This window comes from Lithobates pipiens, unplaced genomic scaffold (assembly GCF_037356315.1).
Source record: "Lithobates pipiens isolate NorthernLeopardFrog02 unplaced genomic scaffold, aLitPip1_a1.2 Scaffold_18, whole genome shotgun sequence".
NCBI lineage: Eukaryota > Metazoa > Chordata > Amphibia > Anura > Ranidae > Lithobates > Lithobates pipiens.
Window position 1 is genome coordinate 308,626,121 of NW_027507758.1, and position 22,433 is coordinate 308,648,553.

The window sequence follows — 22,433 nt, forward strand, 5'->3', positions numbered from 1 at the left end:
ATATAGGGTTAGGGATATACAGGTGCATTTCATAAAATTAGAAGAGCATCAAAAAGTTAATTTATTTCAGTAATTCAAAAAGTGAAACATATATTTTATATAGCTGTGTTACACACAGAGTGATATATTTCAAGCATTTCTTTCTTTTAATTTTGATTATTATGGCTTACAGCTAGTGAAAACCCCAAATTCAGTATCTCAGAAAATTAGGATATTACATAAGACCATTAAAATAAGTATTTTTAATACAGAAATGTTGGCTTACTGAAAAGTATGTCCATGTACAGTATAGTATGCACTCGATACTTGGTCTGGCTCCTTTTGCACAAATTACTGCATCAATGCAGCGTGGCAGGAAGGCTATCAGCCTGTGTCACTGCTGAGGTGTTATGGAAGCCCAGGTTGCTTTGATAGTGGTCTTCAGCTCGTCTTCATTGTTGTGTCTTGTGTCTCTCATCTTCCTCTTGACAATATCCCACAGATTCTCTATGGGGTTTAGGTCAAGCAAGTTTGCTGGTCAGTCAAGCACTAAACCGGGTATTGGTACTTTTGGTAGTGTGGGCAGGTGCCAAGTCCTGCTGGAATATGAAATCAGTATCTCCATAAAGCTGGTCAGCAGAGGGAAGCACGAAGTGCTCTAGAATTTCCTGGTTGAGGGCTGCACTGACTTTGAACTTGATAAAACACAGTGGACCAACACCAGCAGATGAAATTGCTCCCCAAATCATCACAGACTGTGGAAAAATGCATTGATGCAGTAATTTATGCAAAAGAAGCCCCGACCAAGTATTGAGTACATACTATACTGTACATGGACATACAGTAGCCAACATTTCTGTATTAAAAATCATTTTTTATTGCTCTTATGTAATATTCTAATTTTCTGAGATCCTGAATTTGGGGTTTTTCCTAGCTGTAAGCCATAATCATCAAAATTAAAAGAAAGAAATTTGTCTGCAATATGTTTTTTCCTTCTAAAGAATTGTTCATTAGAATTTTCTGACAAATGTTGTTAATAATTATCGAATTATTGAAAAATAATTTAGAAATACTGGTAGGATTAGTTTTATTACTGTTTTTTTTTTTTTTGTTATTATAATTTAATCCGAACTGATGCCCCTTGCTAGTTAAAATGTGGATGCGTTCACATTAGTTTGACAAGTGATGTTTTATTGCAGTCAGACTGTACTACATAATAGCATAGTGCCATCTTGTGGCATGACTAAAATCTCCAATTTGTCTGTGTCACTGGTAATGGATTTAAAACCAGACTTGTTTTTTTTTTTTTTTTTTTTTTTTTTTCCTGGAACAATGAAAGTATGTAAAATAAATATTAGATACAGTGCATCCGGAAAGTATTCACAGAACTTCACATTTTCCACATGTTGTTTGTTACCGCCTTATTCCAAAATTGATTAAATTCATTACTTTCCTCAAAATTCTACAACCAATACTCCATAATGGCAACGAAAAAGAAGTTTGTTTAAAATCTTTGCCCATTTAATAAAAATAAAAAAATCACATGTGCATAAGTGAATACTTAAGTACATGGGATTTTTTTCGTTTTTTATTTTTAATAAATTTGCAAAGACTTCAAACAAACTTCTTTCACGTCATCATTATGGGGTATTGTTTGTAGAATTTTGAGGAAAATAATGATTTTAATCCATTTTGGAATAGGGCTGTAACATACCAAAATGTAGAAAAAGTGAAGCGCTGGTAATACTATCCAAATGCACTGTATTTGTTCAGTGACTTAGAAAAAAAAAAAATATATATATATATATATATATTCTAAGTGTTCCATAATCAGATGGAAACAATGAAAATCTTTAATTCATCCTATTTGCCAAAGAAAACATTTTTGTTAGTTATCCAGAGATTGAATGATGGCATGTGGTGTGGACCACCTAAAGTTCTTAAATGCATATATATATATATATATATATATTCCCTATGACCAGTTCATAGTCACTAAAGCGCCATTATCTCTTGTGAACCACAATGTATTGGGTCTGATATGAGCAAGCAAGATAATGCAAACATCAGACTTGCTGTAATTGGGAACTAGGTACCGAATTTACTTTCACTGGTTACTATACCCCACTGTTTCTCAGTTTGAGTTGGAAATCCTATCTACATTTGCAAAAAAAAGTATGTGAACCCTTTTGGAATGATATGGATTTCTGCTTAAACTAATAACACACAAAGAATTAAATGTTACCATGTTTTTATTGAACACACCATGTAAACATTCTCAGTGCATGTGGAAAAAGTATGTGAATCACTAAACTAATGAGATCTCCAAGAGCTAATTGGAGAGAGGTGTCAGCCAACTGGGGTCCAATCAATGAATGAGATTGGAGGTGTTGGTTACAGCTGCCCTATAAAAAACACACACCAGTTCTGGGTTTGCTTTTCACAAGAAGCATTGCCTGATGTGAATGATGCCTCGCACAAAAGAATTCTCAGAAGACTTATGATTAAGAATTGTTGACTTGCATAAAGCTGGAAGGGGTTATAAAAGTATCTCCAAAAGCCTTGCTGTTCATCAGTCCTTAGTAAGACAAATTGTCTATAAATTGAGAAACTTCAGCACTGCTGCTACTCTCCTTAGGAGTGGGCATCCTGTAAAGATGACTGCAAGAGCACAGCGCAGACTGCTCAATGAGGTGAAGAAGAATCCTATAGTGTCAGCTAAAGACTTACAAAAGTCTCTGGCATATGCCAACATCCCTGTTAATGAATCTACGATACATAAAACACTAAACAAGAATGGATTTCATGGGAGGATACCACAGGGGAAGCTACTGCTGTCTATAAAAAACATTGCTGCACGTTTACAGTTTTCACAAGAGCATTCCACAGCAGTACTGGCAAAATATTCTGTGGACAGATGAAACCAAATTTGAGTTGTTTGGAAGAAACACCCAACACTATGTGTGGAGAAAAAGAGGGACAGCACTCCAACATCAAAACCTTATCCCAACTGTGAAGTATGGTAGTGGGGGCATCGTGGTGTGGGGCGGCTTTGCTGCATCAGGGCCTGAACGGATTGCAATCATCAAAGGAAAAATGAATTCCCAAGTTTATCAAGACATTTTGCAGGAGAACTTAAGGCCATCTGTCCACCAGTTGAAGCTCAACAGAAGATGGGTGTTGCAACAGGACAAGGACCCAAAGCATAGAAGTAAATCAACAACAGAATGGCTTAAACAGAAGAAAATACGACTTCTGGAGTGGCCCAGTCAGAGTTCCTGCCTTAACCCGATTGAGATGCTGTGGCATAACCTCAAGAAAGCGATTCACACTAGACATCCCAAGAATATTGCTGACCTGAAACAGTTCTGTAAAGAGGAATGGTCAAGAATTACTCCTGACCATTGTGCACGTCTGATCTGCAACTACAGGAAACGTTTGGTTGAAGTTATTGCTGCCAAAGGAGGTTCAACCAGTTATTAAATCCAAAAGGTGCACATACTTTTTCCACCTGCACTGTGAATGTTTACATGGTGTGTTCAATAAAAACATGGTAACATTTAATTCTTTGTGTGTTATTAGTTTAAGCAGACTGTGATTGTCTATTGTTGTGACAGATGAAGACCAGATCACATTTTATGACCAATTTGTCCAGAAATGCATATCATTCCAAAGGGGTTCACATACTTTTTTTTTTTTTTTTTGCAACTGTATATGCTTGTTCTTGGCTGGAAACTTAGTAGATATTGAGGACAAAGCATCAGCATTAGTGCCAAATAACTAAGATCTTCGGAGGTCAGATTACATATTTCTTTTATGACTGGTATAGTTTTAAAAAATGATTCCGCTTTGCTCTGGAAATAGAATATGGGAAATCACTAGATTTCTTGGTCAGTTGCAATACCAAGACCCTACAGAATAGTGCTGAGGTTATGGTCTTGCAATGCACTTTTGAAAACTTTTCATTATGTACGTAAGGATTCTCATTGTGCTTCTGTTTGAACTTAACATTAAAGTAATAGGCTAGAAATATACAAACACGTTTTTCACAAACTCTTGCAGAGATATATTGCCTCGGGTACTTGTTAATAAAAATGTATTTGATTTGTGTCCCTAGCTTACGGAAGAGAAGGAGTAAAGACAAATTTCATAGATAGAGTGTTTGTGGGTGAATTAACCAGCACAATCATGTGTGAGGAATGTGAACAGGTAAGCATATCTTATTCGTGTCTATGTGAAAAGTCACTGTGGCTTAACAGCTGTGGAATCTGTTATGAAGCAGTGAAAAGAAATATCTGCAATGTAGGGCTACTTCAATGCAGTAGTGAACAACAAGTATAGCCAGCAGAGTTCAGTAACCCATAGCCACCAATCAGATTAGCACCCACTGTCTTTATAACAGTGAAATATAAATTGTGGCTACCATGCTTCTGCTTTTTGCTTTGTTTTATAAGCTGGTAGACTTTGTCTGAAACTGGATTTCGTCCTTTTTGAAATGTGTTGGACTAAATTACAGACCTCCAAAGGTTTTAAAAGATCCGAACAGATAGTCCTGAAACCTGAGATTAGAACAAAAATTTTTTAAAGGCAGAATAAAAAAAAAAACACGGCCAGTGTATCCAGGAGCAGTGGCATTTTGACAGCAAAAGCATTTGACAAGACTAATGAAATTAATTAACGCCCAAGCGTTTTATGGGCTACACACATATACAAGCGTCTAGGAGAGTTATCAAAAAGTGTGCATGAGGCCTTAGTGTTTAGAAGCATTGAATCAATATGTCACTTTTCTTTAAATTGTATAGTGAAATGTATGGGAAATTGTTCTCCAGCCTTGAAAAACTGGCGAACAGATCTCCACAATTTGCCTCGTTTTCAGGAGCTGGCTGTGTACTTTTTTTAAAAGGTGAACACAAACTCAGTACTAGTCAATCTAAAGACAACTGGACTTATGCATGTTTCTACGTCTTCCATCAGAATTCTAATTTTCAAAAAGCAAATATTGTGACAGCTTTTTTGGTCTAACATTGTGGCAATATTCTGTTGTGGGAACTGACATCTTGGTATTTTCATATACCTCATCTTCCACACTTGCAGGAAGTTCTACCAGTCCTTCCTGTTTAAAAACGTCAGCCATGGTCGTCCACTTAACAAACTTAGGGCTATTGTCTGTCTAACTGCAATAGATATGCTTAGTTAAACTGAAAACTCATCAAACTCATCTTTGTTTTTGCTCCCAGGTACTCCTCCAGGCCTTCTCCATACTCCCACCTAGAAGGCCAGGCAGTGAGTTCTTTCCCATGAAGCTCTACAATGGGCCCTGATTGCTTAGAATCAGAGGAATATATTGAGTACAGCAGGCAAAAAAAAAACTTTACATTGACTGGTTCTGTTTGCTTTAGCAAGGGCATCATTTATATCTGACGGTTCAATGGCAGTTGAATAAGTCCCTGTATGAAGATGTTTTTTGTAGTTACTGACAAAATAGACAAAAGTAAGTCTTGGCACAGCCACCATTAACTAGTTACACAAGGTAAATGAATATAGTAACTAGCAGCGCTGTGAGTTAACGTGACTTAAAATCGCCCAATGACAAGTTATAATCATTAACATAAATTAGTAATTATGAATTGACTTCAAAAATCATCCACCACACCGCATGCAAATGGTGACTCCGCTCCCCTTTAGATGTACACTCACCAGATGAAGTTGCCTTGCACTCTCATGCTTGGCAAATACACGACAACCCACAAAAGGTTAAATCATCCATCGATATCCGTGAAAGTAGATCTCAAGGAAAATAAAGAAACAAAGTACTCCAATAGTGCAGTATTGTTTAATGAAAATGTATTCAAGTTAAAAAAATGCTTTAAACATTACACTCACATGGAGTCAAATTAATAAAAGCATGTAACTGATCCACTGCAGCAGCAAGGAACTGGCATGACATGGTCACAGCGGACCAGCCTGTGTGAACGGTGTCTCACCCACACGAAATCGTAACCCTCGGAACCTCAATTCCAGTATTACATTCAGCGTCGCTAATGGTTGCCGTACAGCCACGTTTTGACACATTTCGCCATCACAACCTCCTCCCCAGGACCCTCAGAACGTCACTTCCGGTATTACTTTCAACGTCCCTAATGGTTGCTCTACAGCCACCTTTCGATGCGTTTCGTCATCACGACTTCCTCCCCCGGAGGAAGTCGTGATGACAAAACGTGTCATAACGTGGCTGTACAGTAACCATTAGTGACATTGGATCTAATACCAGAAGTGACATTCCGAGGATTCCAATTTTATGTGGATGAAATACCGTTCACACACTCTGGTCCGCTGTGACCATGTCATGCCAGTTCCTTGCTGCTGCAGTGCATCTGTTAAATGCTTTTATTAATTTGATTCCATGTGAGTGTAATGTTTGAAGCATTTTTTAACTTGAAAAAATTTTCAGTAGACAGTACTGCACTATTGGAGCACTTTGTTTCTTTACATGTGGATTTTCCATGAGATCTATTTTCACGAGTGGATAACGATGGATGATTTAACCCTTTGTGGGGTTGTTGTGTATTCGCCATGCATGAGAGTGCAAGGCAACTTCATCTGGTGAGTGTACATCTAAAGGGGAACGGAGTCACCATTTGCACGCGGCGTGGTGGATGATTTTTTAAGTCAATCCTGTCATACTAAACAGTGTTGAATCACACTGAGCTTTCACGCTTGTTTAATGGACTGTTCAGTTGTGAACTTTTGTCATTCATTCATAAAATTCATAATTACTAATTTATGTTGATGATTATCACTTTTCACTGGATGATTTGTTATTTAGGATTTAAAGTCCCTTTAACTCACAGTGCCGTTATTTACTATATTAATTTACATGCTTATGATTATCTGTTCACTTTAAGTGGCAGCTTTTAACACTATATTTGCCCCGGCGCAGTGCTGGTACCATAGGTGTGCGCAGCCTATGGCATTAGGGTGTGCACCCCAAAGCTCAAACAAACTGATTTTAGTTGCACAAGGTAAAAACAAAAATTCATATAATTTAATCTGACTACATACCTCCCAACTTTCTGAGATAGCAAAGGGGAACATCCTTTTAGCACAAAGTGTGCAGGCATAGGACACATCCCCTGCACCAACCCAGTTATATGCAGCATGGAAAATGTTTGGCTAAACCAAGTGTTTTTTTTTCATTAGGTTTCCTTTATACTGGCATTTACATTGACGTTAAAACAATGTGATACTAAACAGATCTGTGGTGAAGTGAATTGTTGCATTTAGTTCCAAAAAAGGCACTTTTTCCCATTTATTTATTTATTTTTTTTACAATTTGCCATCACCAAGTCCTTTCTTTTCCTGAAAGTGTCTGAATGTAAAAGGTTTACCAGACAATCCTTTCTATTAGTGAAAAGAAAGTGAAACTAGATGGTATATCATCTCCTTACCTGCATGAAGGTTATTCTGGTATTATTTATAGGGGCTGCACGTTGTAAAGGTGTCATCTTATGTGTGTGAAAATTTGTGATAAATTGTGCACCCTATATACACACCAACTTTTAAATGCAAAAAAGCCAGTATCGTGAACAACCACTAGATGTCTCCAGTGGATGACCATAAGTCAATTAACATGTGAAATCTTATACAATATTCACTCTAAAGTGCATAGGTGCAAACAAATACATGTGACTACCCCCAGATGTCTCTAGTGGGTATATAATAAAATTTAAATAAATAGTAGATATAGTGTCCACAAATCATATATATGTGTAGTGTCCATAAACTTTCATCAAAGGACTTCCAATGGTGTTTAAGTTTCCTTTACCAGTGGTAAAGTGACTATGGGTCTTCCTCCACCAACACATGTCACACAGCCTACTCACCAGAACTACATGACTCCCATTACAGGAGTGCCATACAGCGGATGGTCTGATGTTGCAACAATTCGGTAGACAGGCTCCCAGAGTAGGTAGGTGATTGTGGTTGTTAACGATATAGTGTGTATATAGGGTGCACGGTTTATCACATATTTTCCCAATCCTTTCTAATAACCCCCAATATGTTCATGCACATTCATTGGATCAGTGGTTTGCAACTAGAGGTTGAGCGATAGGGGTTTTTCTCTGGCTGATGCCGATATTTAGAAATTGGGCCGGCTTTTTACACTGAGGTTTTACACTGAGCCGATTTGTTAGTTTGAGTTACACTATATGTAACAGAATGCAGAGACCAGCTGTCAGACTCCACCTGGGGAGGCGGGGCCCTGCAGCTATTACCACCAGCCAATGATTGAGCTGCTTAAGAAAGTGGGCGGGCCACATACACCTAGAGGCCTGCCCAGATCACATCCCATTGGCTGGTGTTTGATATCTAGGTCCCGCCCACCCCCGACATCACGCTGAATTCTGACAGCTCCTCTCTCTGCATTCAGTTGCAAATCCATTTCACACAGAGCACCGAGCCTCTCAGTGTGTCAAACTGTGAGTGGAGTGTGGGGAAGGGATGCCGATTTCTTAAAAAAGGCCAAATATCGGCCAATATATTGGTAGACCTCTATTCTCAACCTCAGTCCTCGAAGTACCCCCAACAGACCATGTTTTGGCAATATCCCTTAGATAAAATAGCTCTTATTAATACTATGTCATTGATATTGATTTAAAGCAGCTGTGCAAAGTAAAGGAAAACCTAAAAACATGGCCCATTGGGGGTACTTGAGGACTGAGGTTAAGAACCACTGCATTAGTACACACTAGAGGAGCCACTCTTGTTTCCAAAAAAAAGACAACCCCAGTTTTATCTATTTTTTGTACTTTAAGGACCCAGTTACACTATTGTACATTATATGTGATGCACAATAGTGTGCGTTGTAATGCGTTGCAAGATATGGTACATGCTCCTTTTTTGGTGTGTTAGGCAGCCCATTCTAATTAATAGGCTGACTTAATAACACAATAAATGAGAACACGTGAGCTTTCGCAGTGTAATGTGTGAATGGGCCCTAAAACTCTGCATTCCCCTGACTAGCAAGCTAGTTCTAGCTCTTATCTGAACCCTTGCAGGATCTTGCATTTCTTTCCCAAACTAAATTCAGGTATTCAGCTCTGAACACGCAAATTGAAAATGTGTTCTAACGAGTTAATTATACCGATGACAAGATTTTGTTGACAGTTATTTAATGGCAGTAATTGTGTTTTTGTATTGTTCTTTGTTCTAGATTTCCTCTGTGAATGAAGCTTTTATTGATCTTTCACTGCCGATTATAGAAGGGAAGGTATGTGAGATACTTTTTTTTTTTCATTTATTGTAAAGACAGCAGGGGGTTATACATAATAAATAACCTACTGATAGATAATGTTTGCTGACTGGCTCTGTATTCTTGTGCTGCTTACTGGAAAAAGGCTGGGTGGTAAAAGTATACAGTTCAGCCATGGTTTTTCCCTCCCTCAACAGCTCCCCCTTAAGCTGCAAAGGTAGCCAACAAAGGTGTACATTTGGGGCTGCGCAACAGTTACCCTCCAGTAGCAATCGGAGGACAATTCCACCAGCCAAACATGGCCCATTCACCCACTTAAGGGTTAAAACAGGGAGTGAAGATATGATATAATGCCTACTCACCACCTGTTAAGCGCCCTCTGAAAAGTGATCCAACATGAATCATTCTTCTGAGGGTATTGTTAGTGTAAATGAGTCCTAAGGGTATTTTTTATTTTGGATGACTATAGTTTTACCATAAAATATAGTCATGCCACACAATAATGCAGCCATATAATAATATAGTATTAAATGTATTCTTTTTTTGTGACCATGCTCTGAAAGTACCTGAATTTAACTTGATAACAGCCACCTGAGACCCCCTATACAGCATCAATCTGATAGGAAGTAGAAGGACATCTGGGAGCAAGTAGGATATTCTGAATGCATGTGTGCTAATAAGTATACTTGGGTGAAGAGGGGAGACCTCATCATTCCCCTGCTGCTCTTTCACTGTGCAGTCAGCAAGCTAGGGGTGAAATGAGGACATCATTAAATTTCTTCTACAGTTTATAAATGTAGTAGATACTGTATGTTGGTGCCATCCACATGGATGTACTGTGTGGCAGAGCTGTGTAAATCTCAGGACAGGGTGGAAAGAAATATCAAATTCTTTGACGGGTAATGTTTTTTTTTTATCTGTGCATTTTGCTGTTTACCTGGAGATTAGACCTAAGTTTTATATTGTGAAGCCAATGTCATTTGTGCTAACTTTGCATCATTTATTTGTGGTCCAATGTACATTAGGTATCCAAACCTGTAGTTTACGGAAAAGGTAGCAAAGTCAGAAGTAACCAGGGAGATGAGAGTGCTGTGTGCAACTGTATGAACAGTGTATCAGGAAGGATACAGAGGAAGCACTCGCCAATAAAAGACAGTGTAAGTGTATATCTTGACCATATCATAGATGTTTTTCTGCATGATCTTTAACCACCTTAACACTCCCATCCATTACAGGCCAGTTTTTACATTTTTACAGTTACACCAGATTCTGTGTGCACCAGTTTTAGTAATGCCTGGTACACACGATCAGAAAAGGAGATTAAAAATACCACTTTCAAAGAGATCGTACAGTAATCTGATCGTTAGTACACAGCTTTCAAGAGCCGATCAAGACCCTTCATCCGATATTATCCGAAGGGACAAGCACGGACATTTTCCTCATACAGTGCCGGAACAAACTATTTTCATTTAATCAATACAGTATTAGTCCAAAAAAAAAAAAATCAGAAGACCAAGACTACACATACTCAAAAACAAAAGAATATTTAAATTATATTTAAATTATAATTTAATACAATACATTAAATCACTTCTGAATTTGAATTCTTCCATACAAGAATTTTCATAACTTTAGTAACGTCTTCATTTTTTCATACAAGACTAACAAAAAAAAAAAAAAAAAGTAAGGTCATTCATCCAATATTCTCATCGTGTGTACAGGGCTTATGGCAGTAAAGAGTGGATTTAGCAGAGCTCAGCAAGTGTGTGTTCTTCATTCCTCCATTGCCAAGCCATGCCCCTAATTTAATTTTTGATTTTATTAAACATAAAGGTTAGCCTAATAAACATGTGCAACTGAACCTTTTTATTAAACATAAAAGGTTAGCCTAATAAACATGTGCAACTGAACCTTCTGGTGGCTAATAGACAAATAGGAAATATTCATATGCCTATTTCAAATTTGCTTAATTCAATAACTTTAAATAATCTTTTTGAAAAATATATTTTCTTACTGTACATAAGAAAATAAACCATGCAGAGCACTAAATATTCAGTTATGTTTGAAAGTCTGTGTAATAACCTTAAAGGGATTGTAAAGCTTTGCGTTTTTTCACCTTAATGCATCCTATGCATTAAGTTAAAAAAACACCTTGCACTCTCCGGCCCCCCCCGGGCGTGATCCTGCGTTGCTTTCTCCCAGCTCCTGTGGGCTCTTCATTGCGCAGCCATTGGCTCCCGCTGCTGTCAATCAAATCAACGAAGCAGCTAATTGAAGCGGCCGCCGTGTTTATAACACATGGGAGCGCACCATGCAAGATACACTCTGCGGCTGTGGTCGCCAAGTGTATCACATGGGAGCGCGCCCGCAAGCTTACCCCCTTGGGAGAGCTCTTCCCAGAGAGGGGTTAGCTGTTGCGGGGAGGAGCCAAGATAGCCGCCAAGTGACACCAAAAGACGAGGAACAGGCCCACTCTGTGCAAAACAAACTGCACAGTGGAGGCAAGTATGACGTGTTATTTAAAAAAAATAAAAAAACAAACCTATACAACCCCTTAAGGCTCGGTTCACACAGGGGGCGACACGACTTGCCGCGCCGCGACCTGCCGCGACCTCAGCGGCGACTTGCAAATGACTTCTGTATAGAAGTCAATGCAAGTCGCCCAAAAGTAGTACAGGAACCTTTTTTCTAAGTCGGAGCGACTCGAGTCGCTCCTCTTAGAACGGTTCCGTAGTACAGAACGGGGGCGACTTGTCAGGTCACGGCACGGCAAGTCGTGTCGCCTCGTGTCGCCCCCTGTGTGAACCGAGCCTTAAAGTTGTATTTAACCCAAAAACAAAAAATATTTATATTGCAGCTTAGGCTCCGTTCTTATCTAGGCATTTTTCTTCTGTAAGCCTCAGCTCCAAAAACACCCAACAAAACAAATCCCATTTATTTCAAAGACTCCTGTTCACATCTATGCGTTCTGTCACCTGAAGCAAAACACCAGTCACTCAAAAACACTGCAAATACGCTGCAAAAAAAACACCTGTAAAATAGCAATGCCTAGATGTGAACAGAGCCTAATCGTTTTCTTTTTTAGGCCTTTTTTCTTAAATTTCACCTGTTAATCCAGCCTACTGGCTGACAACTGATCACGTGTGTAAACAAAAGCTCGGTAATCGTTTTTGTTTTCTCCTCACGCTGACAGCGTGAGGAGAAAAAAAAGCTGATCACCGGCTTATGTGCAAGGGACATCAGTCCCGAAGAGGAAGGAGGCACATCTGCCTCATCTGTGCCAATCAGTACCCCCTGCCATTGCCACCTATCAATGCCCATGAGTGCCACTCATCAGTGCCACTTCTCAGTGCCCACTAATACCACCTATCAATGCCCTTCAGTGCACCCCAGTGCAGCCTCATCAACGTACATCAGTGAAGGAGAAAAAATTACCTGTTTGCAAAATGTTATAACAATATATATATATATATATATATATATATATATATATATATATATATATATATATATATATATATATATATATATATATATATATATATATATATATATATATATATATATATATATATACATATACACACAGTGCCTTGCGAAAGTATTCGGCCCCCTTGAACTTTTCAACCTTTTGCCACATTTCAGGCTTCAAACATAAAGATATAACATTTTTATTTTTTGGGAAGAATCACCAACAAGTGGGACACAATTGTGAAGTGGAACGAAATCTATTGGATTTTTGAAACTTATTTAACTAATAAAAAAATGAAAAGTGGGGCGTGCAAAATTATTCGGCCCCCTTGCGTTAATACTTTGTAGAGCCACCTTTTGCTGCGATTACAGCTGCAAGTCGCTTGGGGTATGTCTCTATCAGTTTTGCACATCGAGAGACTGAAATTCTTGCCCATTCTTCCTTGCAAAACAGCTCGAGCTCAGTGAGGTTGGATGGAGAGCGTTTGTGAACAGCAGTTTTCAGCTCTTTCCACAGATTCTCGATTGGATTCAGGTCTGGACTTTGACTTGGCCATTCTAACACCTGGATACGTTATTTGTGAACCATTCCTATGTAGATTTTGCTGTATGTTTGGGATCATTGTCTTGTTGGAAGATAAATCCCCATCCCAGTTTCAGGTCTTTTGCAGACTCCAACAGGTTTTCATCCAGAATGGTCCTGTATTTGGCTGCATCCATCTTCCCCTCAATTTTAACCATCTTCCCTGTCCCTGCTGAAGAAAAGCAGGCCCAAACCATGATGCTGCCACCACCATGTGTGACAGTGGGGATGGTGTGTTGAGGGTGATGAGCTGTGTTGCTTTTAGGCCAAACATATAGTTTTGCATTGTGGGCAAAAAGTTTGATTTTGGTTTCATCTGACCAGAGCACCTTCTTCCACATGTTTGGTGTGTCTCCCAGGTGGCTTGTGGCAAACTTTAGACGAGACTTTTTATGGATATCTTTGAGAAATGGCTTTCTTCTTGCCACTCTTCCATAAAGGCCAGATTTGTGCAGTGTACGACTGATTGTTGTCCTATGGACAGACTCTCCCACCTCAGCTGTAGTTCTCTGAAGTTCATCCAGAGTGATCATGGGCCTCTTGGCTGCATCTCTGATCAGTCTTCTCCTTGTCTGAGCTGAAAGTTTAGAGGGACGGCCAGGTCTTGGTAGATTTGCAGTGGTCTGATACTCCCATTTCAAAATGATCGCTTGCACAGCGCTCCTTGGGATGTTTAAAGCTTGGGAAATCTTTTTGTATCCAAATCCAGCTTTAAACTTCTCCACAACAGTATTACGGACCTGCCTGGTGTGTTCCTTGGTCTTCATGATGCTCTCTGCACTTTCAACAGAACCCTGAGACTATCACAGAGCAGGTGCATTTATACAGAGACTTGATTACACACAGGTGGATTCTATTTATCACCATCAGTCATTTTGGACAACATTGGATTATTGCAGTGTTTCTCAATTCCAGTCCTCATGGCCCAGTAACAGGTCATGTTTTCAGGATTTCCCTCAGATGAAACAGCTGGGGTAATTACTAAGGCAGTGAAACTGATCAAATTACCTGTGCAAAATAATGGAAAGCCTGAAAACATGACCTGTTAGTGGGCCATGAGGACTGGAATTGAGAAACACTGGATTATTCAGAGATCCTCGCTGAACTTCTGGAGTGAGTTTGCTGCACTGAAAGTAAAGGGGCCGAATAATTTTGCACGCACCACTTTTCAGTTTTTTATTTGCTAAAAAAGTTTAAAATATCCAATAGATTTCGTTCCACTTCACAATTGTGTCCCACTTGTTGGTGATTCTTCACAAAAAATAAAAATTTTATAATCTATGTTTGAAGCCTGAAATGTGGCAAAAGGTTGAAAAGTTCAAAGGGGGCCGAATACTTTCGCAAGGCACTATATATATATATATATATATATATATATATATATATATATATCATTATTTTTTTTTTTTAATCTGTCTTTTTAAAAAAAATTTTACAAAAAATAAAAAAACGCAGAGGTGATCAAATACTACCAAAAGAAAGCTCTATTTGTAGGAAAAAATTGTAAAAATGTCATTTGGGTGCAGTGTTGTATGACTGCACAATTGTCATTCGAAGTGCGACAGCGCTGAAAGCTGAAAATTTATCAGCGGGGGGGGGGGGGTTTATGTGCCCAGTAAGCAAGTGGTTAAAGCCATATCTTCACTGCATATGAGGAACCAAAAACACAAATTCATTTTTACTATTCAAAGCAAACTCCTCCATCTATCCATGTCTCTATTGAAAAACACCCCCCCCCCCCCCCCCCCCGCATTTCTGGCCCTGGCCATCTTGAGTAAGGGCAGATGATTCATGTAGCATTTCATTTACTTCCTGGAATCCATCTGCCCTTAGTTCAGGCATGCATGGGAGTGTACTTAGCTGAGAAACAAATACGATACTGGTGACCCCACAATAGGGATAAAACATTTTCACAGAAGGGAGTTTAACAAGACATGTGGCCACTCATTAAAATGAGAATAAAAGAGGTTTAACCTTAAACTATGTAAAGGGTTCTTTACTGTAAGAGCGCCAAGGATGTGGAATTCCCTTCCACAAGCGGTGGTCTCAGCAGGGGGCATCCATCGATAGTTTCAAGAAACTATTAGATAAGCACCTGAACGACCGCAACATACAAGGATATACAATGTAATACTGACATATAATCACACACATAGGTTGGACTTGATGGACGTGTGTCTTTTTTCAACCTCACCTACTATGTAACTATGTAACCCCTTCCCTCCCTCCTGAAAACACCTGGAATGTATGACATCATTTGCCTAGACAAGAAACTAGGAAGTAACTGAAGAAATGTGAAAAAAAAATATTAAAGTAAATGTGATATACTTTCCTATCTATTTACTAATGCTGGCAGCATGAGGATTAAAAATTGAGTGAGGGAAGGACCACTTTAAGGTAGGCTGTGTGTAGAAAGCATATGTAATGGAACAGTCCTATTTTATTAAAATGAGCGTGCTGAGGTTTGTACATGTCTGTTACACTTATGCCTCGTACTCACGATCAAACAATCCGGTGGAAAAGTCTGGCGGACTTAAGTCCGCTGGACAATCACCCCGTGTGTGGGCTCCAGCGGACTTTTTTTTTTACCCAAAAGTCCGGCAGACTAAAAGTATTTTTGCACTCCAATCTGTCCGCCGGACTCGCATTTCGGCAGACAATCTGGCCGTGTGTGTGCCGTACTTTTGAAATGAATGGACTTTTCCCGCCCGGAGAAAAGTCCGCTCATTTTGAGAGTGTTTCCAGGTAGCCGGGGCCAGTGAAGGAGGCGTAGCTGGCCCCGTCACATGGTATGGACTTAAAAGGGGAACCCTACGCTGAAAAATCGGCGTGGGGGTTCTCCCTAGGTCCATATCAGACCCTTATCCGAGCACGCTACCCTGCCGGCCAGGAAAGGGGGTGGGGAAGAGCGAACGCCCCCCCCCCCTCCTGAGCCATACCAGGCCGCGTGCCCTCAACATGGGGGTTGCCTTGGGGAAGGGGGGGCTGCGCGGTACCCCCACCCCAAAGCACCTTGTCCCCATGTTGTTGAGGACAAGGGCCTCTTCCCGACAACCCTGGCCGTTGGTTGTCGGGGTCTGCGGGCGGGGGGCTTATCGGAATCCGGGAACCCCCTTTAATAATCCCGGCCCCCACCCTATGTGAATGAGCATTCACCTGTGAAAAAAAGTAAAAAAAAAAAAACACACAACACACAAGGGTTAAAATAGTTTATTGCACAGCTTCAGGGGTCTTCTTCCGTCTTCGGGGGTCTTCTCGCCGGACTCCTCCGCTATCTTCTGCTCTTTTGCTAGCTCTTTCACTAGCGGAGGAGCCCGGCTTTCTTCTTCGCCGCCGCCCTCTTCTTTCGACTTTGGGGGTCTTGTCCCCCCTCTTCGGTTCTTCTTGCCGGGCCACCGCGCCTTCTTCTAGCTCTTTTACAAGCGGTGGCCCGGTCTTCTGTCGCCACTATTACTGTCTTCTGTTCTTCTCTTCTGGAGATGTTGCCCCGTCGCTGCCTCCGGTCACAATGGCAGGGACGCGGCGCGCGGCGACTTATATAGGGACATCACCGGATAATATCCCCGCCCATTATGTCGTCACAGTCCCAGCATCCTCTTAAAGGGTAACATACAGGTACATTAATCTGCCTGTACGTGCCTTTCTGCCGCAGTATATCTGCGTGAGGCGGTCGGGAAGCTGCTAAAAAGAGTCGGTGCGATTATGAACATCAGCGATTTCCACTGTCATACACTTTGACAATTCGCACCTGAATCACACTTGAACCACTAAACAAAGTCGCACCGAAGGGAGCTGAAATCACGCTGTCAAAACTGGACCACATATACAGTGTGTGAACCCGATCTAAAATCATTCTCTCTGTACAAAGCCCTGTGTTGATTGTCAACACAGGGTTCTGGGCTGTGATTGGACACAGCCGCTCAGCAAGTCCCAGCCATGATTCATTGGCTGAAATGCGCTGGCTAAGTCCTGCTGTGTTCAATCAAGTTGTAATGTTGCAGTGCCTGTACGAGCCACCCTGCTGCAGTATACAGTGGGGAAAATAATTATTTGATCCTTGCAGAATTTGTAAGTTTGTCCACTTACAAAGAAATGAAGGGTCTATTATTGTTATCATAGGTGTATTTTAACCACTTGACCACTGGGCACTTAAACACCCTTAATAACCAGACCAATTTTCAGCTTTCGGTGCTCTCACATTTTGAATGACAATTACTCAGTCATGCAACACTGGACCTACATGAAATTTTTGTCCTTTTTTCACTCAAATAGAGCTTTCTTTTGGTGGTATTTAATCACCGCTCGGTTTTTTATTTTTTGTGCTATAAAAGAAAAAGACCGACAATTCTGTATAAAATTTAGCAGATTAGTAATTTTTCTTCATAAATTTTGGCCAAAATTTATACTACTACATATCTTTGGTAAAAATAAGTACAAATTGGTGGATATTATTTGGTCTTTGTGAAAGTTATAGAGTCCACAAGCTATGGTGCCAATATCTGAAAATTTATCACACCTGAAGTACTGACGGCCTATTTCAATTCTTGAGACCCTAACATGCCAGAAAAGTACAAATACCCCCCAAATTACCCCTTTTTGGAAAGAAGACATTCCAAGGTATTTAGTAGGAGGCATGATGAGTTTTTTCAAGTTGTAATTTTTTCCCACAATTCTTTGCAAAATCAAGATATATTTTTTTTCATTTTTATTTTTTTTTCACAAAATTGTCATATTATCAGTTTATTTCTCACACACAACATATGCATACCACAAATTACACCCCAAAACACATTCTGCTATTACTCCCGAGTACAGCGATACCACATGTGTGAGACTTTTACACAGCGTGGCCACATACAGAGGCCCAACATGCAGGGAGCGCCATCAGGCGTTCTGGAGCACCGAGGACAATTCTGACATTTCTCTCCTACATGTAAAAATCATCATTTATTTGCTAGAAAATTACATAGAATCCCAAAACATTATATATGTTTTTTTTAGCAAACACCCTGGAGAATACAATGGTGGTCGTTGCAACTTTTTATCTCGCACGGTATTTGCGCAGCAATTTTTCGAATGCTTTTTTTTGGAAAAAAAAACAGTTAGCCCAATTTTTGCATAATGTGAAAGATGAAGTTACGCCGAGTAAATAGATACCTAACATGTCACTCTTCAAAATTGCACACGCTCGTGGAATGGCGCCAAACGTCGCTACTTAAAAATCCCCATAGGCGAAGCTTTACATTTTTTTTACTGGTTACATGTTTTGAGTTACAGAGGAGGTCTAGGGCTAGAATTATTGCTCTCGCTCTAACGTTCGCAGCGATACCTCACATGTGTGGTTTGAACACCGTTTTCATATGTGGGCGGGACTTACGTATGCGCTCGCTTCTGCATGCGAGCACATGGGGACAGGGGCGCTTTAAAAAAAAAATTCTTATTGTTCATTTTACTTTATTTATTTTAGTTTGACATTTTTTTCCCCTAAAAAAAATCTTTTGATCACTTTTATTCCTATTCATGTAATGGCATGACAGGTCCTCTTTACAGTGAGATATGGGGTCAATAAGACCCCACATCTCACCTCTAAGCTGGGAAGCCTGAAATAAAAAAATAAAAAAAAGATTCCAGCTTTGATCTTATTGGCGAGTCGGTAGAAGCACTGGAGGGTGGTGGGAGGGGGGGGGGTGTCTATGGCTGGGTATTGCAGGGTATCACCGAGTATGGCTGGGTATCTCCGGGTATGGCTATTTATGGCAGGGTATTGCAGAGTATTGGCTGGAATTGTACTGCAGAGTATTGGCTGGTACTGCAGAGTATTGGCTGGTACTGCAGAGTATTGGCTGGTACTGCAGAGTATTGGCTGGTACTGCAGAGTATTGGCGGGCATTGCAGGGTATTGGCGGGCATTGCAGGGTATTGGCGGGCATTGCAGAGTATTGGCGGGCATTGCAGGGCATTGCAGAGCATTGGCGGGCATTGCAGAGCATTGGCAGGGAATTGAGGGGTTAAATTTCGGTGAGCAGCGATGTGGGCTCTGCAGATGCAGCCCACAGCGCTGCTGACACCGATCTCTTCCCCCTCCACTGTACCGATCGCTCCATCATTTGACGGAGCGATCACGCGGTAAACGGCCGCGATGAGCGGCCGTTTACCGTGATCCTTGATGTGCCGTGTCCACACGGATGCTCTCGAGGGGGCGCACGAGAGCGGAATTCTGGGAGGACGTCATATGACGGCCACTCAGAGTTAAACAACTGCCCTGTAGCCGTCATTCAGCTATGGGCCGGTTGTTAAGTGGTTAAGGTAGTAATTAAACACACTTGGTGCCTTACATGCATTAAATTAGCCTCAGAACCCGTGTAATGCATATGTGTTCGGTTTTAAAGGGTTGAGGTGGCAACCCTAGTTATACTCTTTCCTGTGGCACAGTCATTAAAGCATATTTTGTGATAAAAGGACTAATGTGAATGTGTGCTGGGTATAAGGGAGTATGCTAAAGTTTTATATAACTATGCCCCTTTAAGCCACCCCCACTATCAATGCAATTTGACCACATCCACATCCGGTGCAACAGGCTGAGCATACCGCTTTACTTCTTGATATAATTTTTTTGGGAAGGAGGGGGTTGGGGGTATAAAATAAATGACTGGCCCTGGATGCCAGATGTGCTAGATACACCACTGCCAAATAACACTATAATTTCCCTTTAGCTGTTTAAAATATAATCTTTTAATTTTACTTTAGGACCGGTGGAGAAAAGAACAGTCAGCCTATGAATCCACATCTAATGACAACAAAAACCTTACATTATTGCAAGAAAACAGAGAGAAGTCTCAAGTTGGTATAAATAACAATGTTCCCAAGACTCTTAAGACTGGCAGCCAGTCAGATGGCAGTGAAAGAGACAAAGATATCCAACTGGAAAGCAGTGGAGATGCAGATAGCGAAGCTTCCGATTGTGAGAATTTATTAGCCCAAACAGAAATGAACAGAGAAAACGACACAAATCATAAAAGTGCTGGAAACCATTCTGCCATTAATGATTTCTTACGCTCATCACTTGATGCTGTCACTGGGCCTCTGTCAAAGCTCAGCCTGAATCCTATGGAGGAGAACATGGGTTCATGTGAAGAGGAACCTTGTTCACATCCAAAGTGTGTGCTATCCCAGAATCCTCAAACTGCTTTCCAAACACTCTCCCAGGGTTATGTAACCAGCTCCAAAGAATGCTCTGTGCAGTCCTGTCTCTACCAGTTTACAGCTGTAGAGCTCTTGATGGGGAACAACAAACTGCTGTGTGAGAAGTGTACTGAAAACAGGATGAAGTATCAATGGAAAACTCATTCTGCTGGTAATGCTTGTTACACACTATTGATAAAAATGTTTTGTTTTTTGCTGCCGACAGACTACAGTCTTTACAGATGTGCTGTCCTTTTCCTCTAGAGGAAGTAATGGTATTCACTACATAGTTCACTGTAGCACATCAGTCATAAAATTGGCATTTTTCTGTAGACTATAAGAATGAATAAATGCAGCATTCACTGAACAGTTTGCATACTTTCTGTTGTGATTATAATTAGGGATGCACCGAAATTTCGGCCGCCGAAACATATCGGCCGAAAATGCCCTTTTCGGCAATTTGCCGAAAGGAAAAAACGGCCGATAATTGAACTCCGCCCCCGCCCCGCCCGTGGTGCCTCCCATGATGGGGGTGAATAGCGCAGGACTGATGCAGCCAGCGATGCCCCTCTGCAGTGAAGAGAGCCGTCTGGTTGAATAGAGCGCCGAGAACATCACAGCTTTAATTTCAATAGCTGTGTGTTCCCCGTCGCACGCCGTCACACACAGCCCCTCCCCCTTGTCCGGGGTTACTTTGATAGACAGATCACCTGTCCAGATTGGACGGGTGATCTGTCTATCAAAGTGCCCGGACAAGGGGGAGGGGCTGAGTGTGACGGCGCGCGACGGGGAACACACAGCTATTGAAATTAAAGCTGTGATGTTCTCGGCGCTCTATTCAACCAGGCGGCTCTCTTCACTACACAGGGGCATCGCTGGCTGCATCAGTGGGGGGCATCGCTGGCTGCATCAGAGGAAGGAGATTTTCACAGCATTGCCACATATTGATAAGATTATTTACATTAGACTGATGTGTTTATCTAAGAAAACTATTGATAAGAGCGGACATTCCCTGTAAGTAAACACAGGATCACCTCCCAGAATTACACCTACAACTGGGGATGCACCAAGACAGTAAGTACTCGCTGATTACCTGGCTGCATCACAGGGGGCAACACTGGCTGCATCACAGGGGGCAACACTGGCTGCATCACAGGGGGCAACACTGGCTGCATCACAGGGGGCAACACTGGCTGCATCACTGGGGGCAACACTGGCTGCATCACTGGGGGCAACACTGGCTGCATCACTGGGGGCAACACTGGCTGCACTTATCTCTTTTATCAGGTCGCCAGTCTCTGACCACCTCCTGTACCGTGTCGCCAGCCTCTGACCACCTCCTGTACCGTGTCGCCAGCCTCTGACCACCTCCTGTACCGTGTCGCCAGCCTCTGACCACCTCCTGTACCGTGTCGCCAGCCTCTGACCACCTCCTGTACCGTGTCGCCAGCCTCTGACCACCTCCTGTACCGTGTCGCCAGCCTCTGACCACCTCCTGTACCGTGTCGCCAGCCTCTGACCACCTCCTGTACCGTGTCGCCAGCCTCTGACCACCTCCTGTACCGTGTCGCCAGCCTCTGACCACCTCCTGTACCGTGTCGCCAGCCTCTGACCACCTCCTGTACCGTGTCGCCAGCCTCTGACCACCTCCTGTACCGTGTCGCCAGCCTCTGACCACCTCCTGTACCGTGTCGCCAGCCTCTGACCACCTCCTGTACCGTGTCGCCAGCCTCTGACCACCTCCTGTACCGTGTCGCCAGCCTCTGACCACCTTCTGTACCGTGTCGCCAGCCTCTGACCACCTCCTGTACCATGTCCCCAGTCTCTGACCATCTCCTGTATAAAAATATTTTTTGAAAACAGTAATTTTCGGTATCTGTTTTGGTTTTCGGCCTAGTGTATTTTTCATTTTCAGTATCGGTTTCGGCACCAAAAAACCCATTCGGTGCATCCCTATAATGCTTG

At 41.4% G+C, this 22,433-nt stretch overlaps 1 protein-coding gene across 2 annotated transcripts in view; it reads left to right on the plus strand.

The window, feature by feature from the left end:
• The window catches only part of USP45 (ubiquitin specific peptidase 45), a 286,672-nt gene that overhangs the window by 242,176 nt on the left and 22,063 nt on the right, over positions 1–22,433 (plus strand). For both annotated transcript variants that reach the window (XR_013276728.1, XM_077487200.1), the window contains exons 11-14: positions 4,097–4,188; positions 9,194–9,250; positions 10,258–10,389; positions 20,034–20,640. Coding sequence is in view for 1 of the 2 variants with exons in the window: in XM_077487200.1 (XP_077343326.1) it covers positions 4,097–4,188; positions 9,194–9,250; positions 10,258–10,389; positions 20,034–20,640 (888 nt within the window). In the remaining variant the exon portion in view is untranslated. The remainder of the gene's footprint in view (positions 1–4,096; positions 4,189–9,193; positions 9,251–10,257; positions 10,390–20,033; positions 20,641–22,433) is intronic.